General features: G+C 41.8%; 1 protein-coding gene across 1 annotated transcript in view; it reads left to right on the top strand.

Moving 5' to 3' along the window:
* Positions 1–11,168, top strand: part of CASC3 (CASC3 exon junction complex subunit) — a 30,257-nt gene extending 19,089 nt beyond the window's left edge. The window contains exon 13 of the mRNA XM_066587431.1: positions 7,223–11,168. Within this exon, the coding sequence (XP_066443528.1) occupies positions 7,223–7,264 (42 nt within the window). The 3' untranslated portion in view covers positions 7,265–11,168. The remainder of the gene's footprint in view (positions 1–7,222) is intronic.
* The last annotated feature ends 1,701 nt before the right edge of the window (positions 11,169–12,869 follow it).

Below are 12,869 nucleotides of genomic sequence, written 5' to 3'. Positions count from 1 at the left end.
GTTTTTTTGTCTATTGAGCTATGCCTCTGGCAGGGATTTATAGAATTCCGCCTGTAGAAAAACAATATATTGCAAGAATGAAGCAGTATATTGTATCAGGCGATCGCTAGCTCAGGTCTCCTATGGGGAGTGTAAGGAGATAAAAACGAGTAAAAAATAAAGGTCTGTTAATTATTAGTAAAATTAAAAAAATACGTTTTTAAAAGAAAACGTTTTCCAGTCGTCACATAAAAACAATAAATGGGTTGGGATCGTCGTGCGCGTAAAAGTTCAGTTTCTTGAAATATCACATTGTTTATCCCGCTCTGTATACGCCATAAAATATATATATTTGCAGAATTGCGATTTTGTGTGGCCGGCGTCAAGAAAACTCTGAATGGAAACTGCTTAAAAAGCTTTACGAAACCCGAAATAGGATCAAACAAAAAACAAGTTGCCCCTCAAAAAACAAGCCCTCACACAGCCGCATCCATATAAAAATAAAGTTATGAGCCAAAAGAAAGTGACAAAGTAATTTTATTTTTTTAAAAACTGCGGTAGGAAGTGGTTAAAGACGTTTTTAGGACTAAACGAACTATCCTCATGTGGGGTTCACTGCTTGGGCGTCCCCAGCAATCAGCTGTTTTGAAGTGGCCATAGCGTTCAGTTGAGCACCCTGCTGTTTTCAGTCCAGACTAGACACAGAACCTTGTATACCAGCTTTGCCTTGTAGAGCAGCTCAATCCCATCCACTTGACTCGGCTGCTCTCGGGCCATAGTAATAAAGAAAGGGCAGCAATACGAGGTGCACGGTGCAGTTTGTATTACTGCCCTTTCTTCATTAGTATTGTCTAATTCGGCTCTGGGGCAGAACCGACACGGGGCCTGCAACAAGAACCACTCTGCCATCCATGGTGTACGGTGAGTGCTGCTGACATAGCTTTAAATATTGGCTACTCTCAGGTCATGTGACCAATGAACATAATGTATAGGCCTGAGAAAAAGTAGTGGCCTCTTCAAACAGCTGATCAGTGGGGGCCTTGAGTGGCAGACCCCCGCAGGTATGATATTGATAACATATCCTGAAGGTAGGTCACCAGTCAGTCTAAGAAAACCCATTTTGAAGGTATTTTGCTAAGATTGGGTTATCTTTAGAGATGAGCGAGCATACTCGTTAAGGACAAATACTCGAGCGAGTATTGTCCTTTTCGAGTACATGCCCGCTCGTGACAAAAGAGTCGGGTGCCGGCGGGGATGAGCGCTGTGTTGCAGGAGGAAGCGGGGGAGAGAGATCCCTCCCCCGCCGACACCCAAATCTTTTCTCATGAGTGGGCAGGTACTCGAAAAGGACAATACTCGCTCGAGTATTTGTCCTTAACGAGTATGCTCGCTCATCTCTAGTTATCTTCTATTTTAAATTTTGTGTTTGAAAATCAGTGGCAAACTAGGTACAATGTAGGCTTGAAAATCTGCAGCATGCCCTAAGATCTTTTCAGATTTAACCCTTTGCAATCCAATTTTGGATTCAGGGTTTCCTAGGGAGTTTTCTTTTTCTGCCATTATACAATGGCACCACCTGCTGGCTAGAGCCAGTACTGCAGTATTGGACATGCTGGAGAGGCCCCCGACAACAGAGCGGCCAGTCATACACAGTAAGAATACCCTGTCAGACATCTTCCAACTTCGGAAGCTCTACAGCCTTCAATCAGAATGTCTTTAGACGTCAGACAGTGGATTGGAAAGGGTTAAAACTCAGTTCTCCTGTATTGGACTGTACACTATCTTGCCAAAAGTAGTTTGACACCACAATAAGTAGAATGGGTCATGTTGTATTAGCATGTTACATATCCTAAACCATGCTACATAAGATGCAGACCCTTGGAGGTCCCAGCTATAACATGTTACAGAAACTGCACGCTATTGGATTTACGGCATATCACTGCACACAAGCCATCAATCACAAAGCGCAATACATCGTCCCGTCTACAATGGTACAAGGAGCGTCGTCATTGGACCGTTGAGCAATAGAAGAACATTCTATGGAGTGACGAATCGCGATACTTTTCAAATCAGATGGACGTACCTGGGTGTGGAGGACGCCTGGGGAACACCTTGACCTGAGTGTTTTGTGCCAACAGGTAAGTATGGCGCAGGTTCTGTTATGGTCTGGCAATGTGTTACGTAGCATGGTCTCCGTCCATTGGCTTTAGTGGCAAGAACCATAAACACGGCGGTGTACCCTGACATTGTAGGTGATAATGTGCTTCTGACAATGTGCCAATACTCTGGGAATGGTCGGCCATACTTCCAACAAAGCAACGCATCTTGTCACAAATCCAACACTGTTTTACTTTTGTTTGAGGACATGGATGTCCCACGATTGGACCGGCTGCACAGAGTCCAACCTGAACCCTACTGAACAGCTTTAGAATGAACTGGAACGTCAGGTCAGGAAATATGAACAGCAACCATCTTCTTTCAGAGAACTTGTCAGGTGTTTACAGGATGAATTGTGGGAAACGCCAGCTGAAGTGTATCAGACGTTAGAAACTATACCTTGGAGAGTCTCCAATGTCATTAGGCCCAGAGTAGCCCCACTAAGTATTACCAAATGGAAATAAATACGCCTTGTGATTCTTGCGCAGGTGACCGACTTATTTTTGGTAGGATAGTGTACTTCTTTGCAGGTTTTCAGAGCGGCCTTAATGCCAACTCTCGAAAGTTGCATGGAGCATCTTCTGGTATGTACAGAAAATATGAACAATTTCTTTAACCCCCTCTTTCCCATGCCAACAGTTTAGGATGAGCTGTGTTCTTTTGTAGGAAAAGGACATTAACCGTTTAAGACTAGCACTGCTCGTTCTACTCTAAAGGGCCGTAGCTCCAGCTCTATAAGGGCTACAGACATGCTTTTGCTGTCTTTTTAACCCCTTCTCCCTGCAGTCACTTTTGGTGTGACAAGGCCCCATTTTTCAAATCTGATGTCCCTTTTCAAGTGGTAATAATTTTGGAATGCTTTTGCATATGCGAGCAATTCTGTACTTTTGTTAGAAAAACCCCTAGGAAACCCTGAATCCAAAATTGGATTGCAAAGGGTTAAATGCTGCTTTCAACACTGACAGTGGCATCTAGAGTGTTAACTGCAGCAATTGGAGTTTTACAATCTTGGCAGTTGCGGTCAGTTGATGGCTGTCAGACAGCCAACACCCCCCATGTAGTAAGCTGAACTCGGCGCCCCCTATATACCATGACGCCCGACATCCACTTGGCATATTTGCCACATACAGGCTTTTTACCTGTAAAGGAGTGAAATGACAAGGACTTATCTAATCATTCCTCTGCATTCCTTCGCAGATGCTGCAGTCATTGCTGACCGTTGCATCTAGATTTTTTTAAATGAAAAAAATGCGAGAACTTTTTCCCTTTGCACATAATTGGCATCACCACATCTATAACAACCCATACTATAAAATATTACATTTATCAAGCCTGAAAAATTCCATTCAACAAAAAATGTCAAAATAGCGGTTTACTAATCATCTTGTTTCCCCTAAATAGAAATAACTAAAATACGGTGGTGAATTTACAGGATTACAACCTCTTCAGAAGGGACCGTAGGAAAGGGGTTAGGGGTATGTCTTTGTGTTAAATCCTACATAATGCTGACGCTACAAGAAGATATAGGTGTAGGAGATGAACACACAGAATACAGGGAGGGAAAACTAATAAAATCCTGATAGGTTTTTTTTATAGGCCACCTAAAATAACTGAAGAAATGGAAAACAAATAGAAGAGGTGTTAAACTGAAATAAAGTAATTAATATGGGGGACTTGACTTATCCGGATATAATATGGGAAGATGAAAACGGCAAATCTCACAAGGGCGATAAGTTCTTGAACGATGAAAGATAACTAACTTGTGCGGGAGCCAACTAGAGGGAGGGCCATTCTGGACTTATTAATCAACAGACCCGACATAATCACAAGGGTGCAGGTTGAGGGACACTTTGGAAAGAGTGACCACAATAGAATTCATTTCCAGTTGTCATTCAATAGGAAGCCTGATCAGCTCAAAATGACTCTCAGCATCATTAAATGGGACAATGTCCTCAAAAATAACAGCACAGGCAACAAATAAGAGAAGTTCAAAAACATCCTAAATACCTCATGTGAGCAGGTCATACCCTTCAAAAATAAAAGAACTACGAATAAAAGGAAACCAACGTGGCTCAACAAGACTAAGGGGAACAGTAAGTGAAAAAAAAGAAAGCGTGTAAATTACTAAAAGAAGTCGGCAGTGAAGTAGTGCTGAAAACAGAGGGGGGGGGGGGGGGGGGGGAACAAATTTTGTAAGGAAAAGAAGACAGAGATTGATTGTCGAAGAGAACAAAAATAACCCTAAACTATTTTTCAATTCTATAAATGGCAAAAAGATTTTCACTGAAAGCACTGGCCAGTTAACAAATATTGCAGGAGAAACCATAGAAGTTGATAGGGAGGAAAGGCGAATTTATTAGTTTTTTTTTTTTCCCCACATATATTCACGAAAGAAAAAGTGTCACACGAGATGGAAGAAGATAAAATGACCCCCCCCCCCCCCCCCCCCACACACACACACACACTCTCTCTCGCCTTCACACTAAATATCACCTGTGTAATGCAGGAGAAAGTGCAAACCAGGCTAAAAAAGATTAAAATCGACAAATCGCCAGGTCCAGATGGAATATACCCATGGGTTCTCAGGAAACTAAGTGATTTGATAGACCACTATTTCTTATATTTAGGGACTCTATTGAGACCAGAGTTGTACCACTGGATTGGCGAATTGCCAATGTGGTTCCCATATACAAAAAGGGGTCAAGAAGAGAGACTGGTAACTACAGGCCAGTAAGTCTCACTTCAATAATTGGAAAAATATTCAAGAGGTTTCTGAGAGACGCCATCCTGGAATACCTCAAGGGAAAAAACAGAACAGATTCATGAGGGGTCGATCATGTCAGACCAACTTGATCAGCTTCTACAACGAAGTAAGTTCTAGGCTGGACCTGGGAGAGTCTATTGATCTCGTATATCTGGATTTTTCTAAAGCATTTGACACCGTGCCGCGTAATAGGCAGATGTAAAATGAGACAGCTCAGTCTGGGCGAAAACGTGTAGCTGGGTAAAGAACTGGCACTGAGAAAACAGAGGGTAGTAGTAAACGGTTCATACTCTGATTGGGCCACTTATGGGGTGCCACAGGGTTCAGTATTGGGGCCCATTCTGTTCAATATATTTATCAACGACCTGATAGAGGGGCTGCACAGCAAAATATCAATATTTGCAGATGATACGAAATTATATAAGATAATATAATGGAGGACAATGTGTCTGCAAAAGGACCTAGATAAGCTGGGGGCTTGGGCAGAAAAATGGCAAATGAAGTTCAACTTCAATAAATGTAAGGTTCTGCACATGGGCAGGAGAAATGGATGTCACCAATATACACTAAATGGGGTACTGCTAGGGAAAAGTGATATGGAAAAAGACCTAAAGGGTACTAGTTGACTGTAGACTTGACTGGAGCAATCAATGCCAGTCAGCTGCTGCAAAAGTAAATAAAAGTCTTGGTTGCTTTAAAAGAGGTATAGGGGCGAAGGATGAGAACATTATCCTCCCACTATATAAGGCACTAGTCAGGCCCCACATGGAATACTGCGTACAGTTCTGGACACCAGTGCTCAGGAAAGATGTTACAGTGCTTGAAGGGGTTTAAAGAAGGGCAACTAAGTTAATAAATGGAATTGAGGACTGGAATACCCAGAGAGGCTATCCAAATTGGGATTATTCACCCTGGAAAAAATACGGCTAAGAGGTGATCAAATAACTATGTATAAGTACATGAGGGGACAATACAAGGATCTCTCCCATGATCTGTTTATACCCAGGACTGCGACTGCAACAAGAGGGCATCCGCTACGGTTCTAGGAAAAGTTTTCATCACCAACACAGAAGGGGGGGTTTACAGTAAAGGCAGTGAGACTGAAACTCTCTGCCTGAGGATGGGGTAATGGCAAAATCAACCAAAGGAATTTAGAGGGGACTAGACGTCTTTTTAGAACGCTGTGATATTACAGGGTATAGACCTTCAACAACCCTTCTGGTCATTTATCTCAAATGTTGATCCAGGGATTATTCTGACTGCCATTATGGAGTCTCAAAGGATCCTCCCCCCCCCCCCCCCCCCCCCCCCCCCCCACCTCCAGAATCAGGGTAAATTAGCTTCTTTCTCCATGGGTTTTTTTTTTTTTTTTTTTTTGTGCCTTGCTCTTGATCAACAAGGGAGGGTGGAATCGGGCTGAACTGGATGGACATTTGTCTTTTTTTCAGCCTAACTTACTATGTAAAAAAAATTGTGTATATTTCAAAATGATACCAACAAAAAGCACAAGTTGTCCCACAAAAAGCAGGCTTGATAGAGTTCTGCCTGAAAAATTAAATCTACTCTGGTCCTGGAATGTGGTGCTACACAAAAAGTATTTTTATATAAGGCCCCAATGTCCATTGGTGGATTTGAGTTGCAGATGATCCGCAGTTCAAGGCACCCATAGGGAAACATCGGCGCCCGCAACTGAATTAAAGCATGCAGATTTGATTTGCGGACCTTTTTGGGTGCAGAAATCAAATCGCAGCACGCTCCATTTCAGTGCGGTTCCCGCAGGGACGGCCTCCATTGCAGTTAAAGGAAGCCGTCCGATCCGCTGCGGACTCTCTTAGAAAAAAAAAAAGGGTGTTTGGAAAAAAAAGTAGTAAAACATAATAAAACCTCTGGTGGTGGTCTAATTGTAATGACTTGTAGAATAAAGTTAACATAATATTTATACCACACGGAATGCCATAAAAAGTCACAAAAAATAACTTTTATTCCATTGCCCAAGAAAATGGGGGGAAAAATTAACAAAAGCTGTTTTTTATAAATATCATAAAATCTGAAATTGGTTATTATACAAACTAGAACTCATCCTGCAAAATACAAAGTGTCAAACAGCTACATGGATGAAAAAATAAAGTTATGACCACTGGAACACAAAAGATATCATTTACCTGCTCTCAAGGTTAAAATTAGTTGTCACTGAGGGGTTAAAAATGCCCTTAAGGCATCGGAGTTTACATGAGACCTTTAAAATGTACACTAAAAAGTGCTGTTTTTTTAGAGGGTTTTTCCAATTCTAACGTGACCGTTGGGTTAAATCCTATCTTTCAGGAAAACAGACACTTGAAGGCGAAAGAGAAGAGCGGCTCCTGAGCTCACGTTATAACAACCTCCTTTTCCAAGAAGAGGGTTCTGGATTACAGAACAGTATTGTTTTTTGTTTTTTTTTCCTTTTTTCTGAAGGAATCTCTCCCTGCGAGGGATTACTCGGATTTTATAACTTCAAGCTCTTCTCCAGAATATTGCACCGTTCACCAATATAAATATGTAATTTTTTGGGTATGTTGATAGACCATTTAATGTATATTGTTACATGTTTGGATATATGTAAGGAAAGTTTTTTGTTTTTGTTTTTTTTTTTGTTCTTTTGCTGCGTGCCTAAGTTCCTTCTGTCTCTACAGCTTTTTGTTTTTTGGAAAGAGCGCAAGTGAAACTGCTGCTAAGAAGAAAAAAAAAGTATTGCATTCAATGGATCTATTAAAAATCACCTTGAACGTGTTTCCAAGCTATGAAACAAGTTATGAAAAAAAATTCCTTTAGTCAATATTTAACCCCCCCCCCCCCCCCTCCCCCACCTGTAGTTGATGTATACTTTGTTGTGTTAATTTCAATGTCAAATTGAACCTGTGGGCAGCATGAACTAAGTCATGGTATTGGCGGACCAGACTCCGAAGAGTCCGGCAATTGTATTTTTTTTTAATAGTCCTTCCGCCTTGTTTCCATACCGGCCTCCATGGAAGTCTGCACCAGCAGTGATGTGTCTGTTGGGCCGAATTCCATTGGAACGGGCAGTCGATTCTAAAAACCACATTCCTGGACTCCTTGGAATCTACCCTATGGGCACCATAAACTAGTTTATGCTGTTCACAGATGGTGACCGGTTCGCTTTAGAGGGATACCCGGGCATACTTTTTGGCAAGTGCATGGTCTGGGGCTTTCACTATGGTGCTCTTTGAATTCCCATGTCAGGCCCTGTATGAGGGGTACAAAGCTTATTCATTTTGCCCGATTTGCAAGCCTTTAGTGGTTTTATTTCTAGTAAGCAGATTAGTTGTAGTTAACCGGCTGCAGGCGGACTCTACAATACATGAACATCTATTTGCATGCAGGGCTGAAGTTCCTGCTTTACACTTCTAACCCAATTCGGATTCCAGACGGGATGTATAAACTCAATTATTTTTGCACCATATGGCATGCTTGGGACAGAAAGAATGGTCAGGATTAAAAGTGCCAAGTAGCCCTCAGTTCGGGTCTGTGAATTGGCATTATGAAGCTAGGCTGGCAGACTATATACTCACTGTTTATACTTGTAAGTATCCCAGTTCTGACCACTGCCCGTATATCAGTGTCGTAAGAGGATGCCTGTATGACTTTTTTTGTTTGGTTTTTAATATATTGCACATAGCAGGCCAGCCTTTTGTGTACTTTTGCCCATTCTGGGGCCTCGTGCATAAATAAGTTGCAGTGAAGCGGCAATCTGATTACTGTGGGCAGCATTTACTTTGTCTCCTACAGCTGTATACTGAAAAACCTTTTGTTTTGTGGAATAATTAAACCCATTATATACATTAGCTTTTAGGAAAGTGCTGCTTATAACACTCGGCCTCATCCTAGTGATCAGAATCAAGAATAATAGGTTGAGATTATGTTGGCTGCCCCCACATGAAGCTTCTATAGGGATGCTGATGAGGGGAAAGTAGGAGAATAATTGTTGGGGAAAGGTCTTCTGGTCAATCATTGCCATTACACTGCCATGACTGACTATGAAGAGATTTGCTCATGGAGATCTATATAGAAACTTTTATAGAAAAACTATGCACACAAGTAATACACTGTTATACCCAGTGCAGGGTATATGTGCAAGGAGCATGAGACATGCTTACCCCTCAGACCTTGTACTAGGCATAGCACATTGCAAACGTTTTGCATTGGCGTTTCCCTTTTTAAAGGGGTTGTCCCACTTTTGCTGCAGGAAGCGGACAGCTCAGTACATCACTCAGTGGCCCAAGTTGGTACTGCAGGCTGACTCCTATTGAAGTGAATGCAGTACCAACCCTAGCCACTTATTAATGCAGGGAGTTGTCGAATTCCTGCACTAAAACAGTGTGTTTCATACAAACTTTTTGCTCCATTCAGCACATTACTAGCAGCAGTGTCATTATTACCGCAGTGTCCCAAGGCTCGTTGCCATGGAAGTATTTCACGGCTACTTATTTTTTTTACCAAAAGAAAGTTATGGATAATGGAAGGGGAAGGAAAAAAATCCTGGATTCTGTTGCGTCCATAGGTGAAGTGTAGATGCATATTTAGCTTAGTAAAGGTAACCTAGGTTAGTATATCTGGAAGCTGCACCAACGGCACTCTCTGCGAGTAGGAGAGGCCTATCAGTAAGGAAGGAGATTCCTGTAACTCCTGTTGCATATGCTATCTCATCTCCACCAGTAATTGTGTAAGTGGCTGGAGATGTCGCAGACGGCACTCTTGTAAAGGAAATCTCTCCTGCTATAATAGTGTTACAAGAAAAGGTTTCTATCGTCATAGTTGTCTCGTAAACCTTGTTGGCCTTCCCATCTATGTTTCCCATTCTCCCTGTTAAGCATGCGATGGTATACGTGGCCTGGAGATGCATGCTAAAGGGGTTTTAGGGGCAAATCCTATTGATGACCTATATTCCGGATAAGTCATTGAAAGTTAATTGTCCAGGGACCCACCACTTGGGATCGTTGGCGATCCGCTGATTGTGGGGCTGGACATTGTCCTAGAGGGCTTCACTCCCACTGCAATCGTGGGAGCTCCTATTAAACTTCAATACTGGGATCTGTTGTGGCAGTGTAATAGGAGGCAGCGCATCCACTGATTTTAGGCCTATCTCACACGACCAGATAAGAATTGCGGAATCCGCGAGCGTTTGATCAACGGTAATACCCAGATCGATCAAATACATTGAATCATGCAGTTCCGCTCACGTTAGTGGGTCAGAATTGCGGAATCTGCTTGCGGAAAATAGAATGTAGCAAAAAGGTGTTCTGTGCGTGAGACTTGCATTGGATTCCGCATACGGCTGTGTGAGCCCGCCCTTAGTGGGAGTGAAGCCCTCTAACACTTATGCCTCCGACCCCAATAGCGACATCCAGCCCCGCTATACTGACAGCAGGCTAGGTGATCAGGGAAAACTGAGCGTTGGGTTCCCGGTAATTTAACTATTGATGACCTGTCCGGAGGCAATGCCATCAATAGGATTTATCCGGAAAACCCTTTTAAGTTTCAACAGCGTTACTATAACGAGCAGGAGAATTTATAAGGGGCCTCATGTTTAAAAGAACTTTCTAGGGAAAAGTTAGTGTTGCCTAAACCAATCAATGCGATTTTTCAGATTTTTAAAACTGAAGATTTGATCTGTTTGGTTGTTTTGGCAACACTGGAAAATTGTATTCCCCCTCCACCCTGTACCAATAATCATATATTAGTAAATGTTTACTGTGTATGCAGTTCCCTTATATATAAGTGAAGGTTTGAGTATGGCTGACCAAGGCTGGTGCTATACCTTGGCTGGTTGCTCTTGGCACCACTCGTTATTCTTTGCAGTAATGCACCCCCCACTATTATAAGAAATGGTTCAATGATTATTTTTGGTATTGGCCCATCCAGGCTACAGTGGTTTTGTTTCCACGAGAGTTAACTGCTTCATTGCCAGAGTCTTGCAAGCCCAGTGCTTCACCTGAACTGTTGCTCAGAGATATATCACAAATCACTGGATGTGGACAGGTTGTCCCTTTTTATATTCCCCCCCCCCCCCCCCCCCCTTTTTTTTTTTTTGCTTAGTCTTCTTCTTTGATGTTCTTGACCTAAACACACTGTGATGGCTTTATAATTGTTTTTTATCATTTTGTTCTGTGCAGGTGTTTGTTTTTCTTAAAAAAAAAAAAATTGTATTTTTTGTGAACTGAGATTTACTTCTAAGTTAATAAAACATTGTGGAGGTTCTCTCCAAGTTTCATACAGGACTGTTCGCCTCCTTTTTGCACTGCCAAGTATTGCTGTATAATGTTGTCCGTGAGCTTCTGAGGGTGTTTTACAGAAAGATAGCAAAAGCTCCTCTTCTGTGTGTGTGTGGTGTATGGAAGACGACATAGCAGCTAGTCTTCACCCAGCAGCTCGGGGAAACCAGAATTAGAGATGCAAAGAGAAATCTGGTGATAAATTCAGGATATAAGTCATATATAGGTGAGATATAGTGTCATTCCTCATGTACACACACAATACCACTTATTCTAAAGTCTGGTAGGCTTTCAATTTCTGTTCACAATTTAGGATCTAAAGATGTTCTACACTAAACATTACAACTGAACTTATTAACGTGAGTGGAATTTTATATGGTACCGGCATATTTTGCAGCATTTTTACACTTCAAGGGCATGTGAAAACAAATCAACAATTCAAATGAGTATTGAGAGCCCTGCTTGCAAGAGCATACAAGCTTACAGCAGTGGCACAAAGTAGAACAGTATGGGAAGTAAAAGGCCAGGCAAAAAAATACAGCTAATGAATACAATTGAGAACCCTGCTTTTAGAAGTGAAAAAGTAGAAAGATAAATTCAGAAGGCAAGTAGAGGAGAAAGAGACACCGATCACAAACTAAAATGTTTCTACACAAATGCACAGAGCATGGGAAATGAACAAAGGGAAATACCGGTAGAGCTCCTAACAGGAAGAGAAATACGATGTCATAGGCATCACGGAAACTTGGTGGGATGATGCACATGATTGGCATGCAACTTATTTATACGAAACCAACTTAATTAAAGGGGAGGAGATGTTGCATTTTACGTTTAATCTTTTTATTAAATTTTTCAAACATTTCACAAACCTTAAGGAATAGGAATAAAAATTAAGACTGGTCTCGCAGGAACTTCATTTCACATCGTGCAAAAATTAGGCAAATCTTCAACAAATAAAACAAATGCTTCATCTGGCCCAAAAATAGACCCCTAAACCGCCTCCCCTCAGGGATCTATTCTTTTACTATATTGGTGCAAAATTGACTGAGAAATAGAGGTGTGGGGCCTCATATCATAACAGAATATTATAGTTTGGAAAATAAAAAATCCCTTTCATTGGAAAAGGAAAAAGAGAAGAGGGGGGGAAAAAGGGTATAGAAAAAATCTGAGAAAATTAGAAAACAAGTATAACCGAGTAGTAAGGCACTTCAACAATAACACACATATACAAAAACCAGAGGAAAAAAAGGGGAGAGTGGGTGGGGCACCTTAAGTGCATTCCTATCGGTCCCTTATTCTGGCGGACTTGTGTCCCCCCTCAAGGCTCATGGGTAGGTCTATTGAAACAGCCTGGTGAACCCTGTAGGGGACTCGAACATAATCCAAGGTCGCCAGGTTTCTCTATATTTTTCCCTTTGTTTTTCAGGTTCTCGAGAGTGTTCCGCAGATAGCTCCTCCATATGGCTGAGATATGACATTTCTTGTTGCCACTCCTTTATGGAGGGGACCTGTGGTTCACCAGTGGCAAGGGATAACTGCTCTGGCTGCTGCAGATGTTGCATTGTGTGATAGGAAAGCATCTAACTTCAGAGTATGGTACTGTAGAAACTGGGTAAGAAAACAAGGGGAAAACAGAAAGGACACCATTGTAGGCATTTTACTATAGGCCACCTGGACAAGCAAAAGATATAGATAAACTT

The sequence above is a fragment of the Eleutherodactylus coqui genome, chromosome 13 (genome assembly GCF_035609145.1).
Source record: "Eleutherodactylus coqui strain aEleCoq1 chromosome 13, aEleCoq1.hap1, whole genome shotgun sequence".
Classification (NCBI taxonomy): domain Eukaryota; kingdom Metazoa; phylum Chordata; class Amphibia; order Anura; family Eleutherodactylidae; genus Eleutherodactylus; species Eleutherodactylus coqui.
The sequence above is the reverse complement of the archived record's forward strand: the minus strand, read 5'-3'. Positions and strand labels throughout refer to the sequence as shown.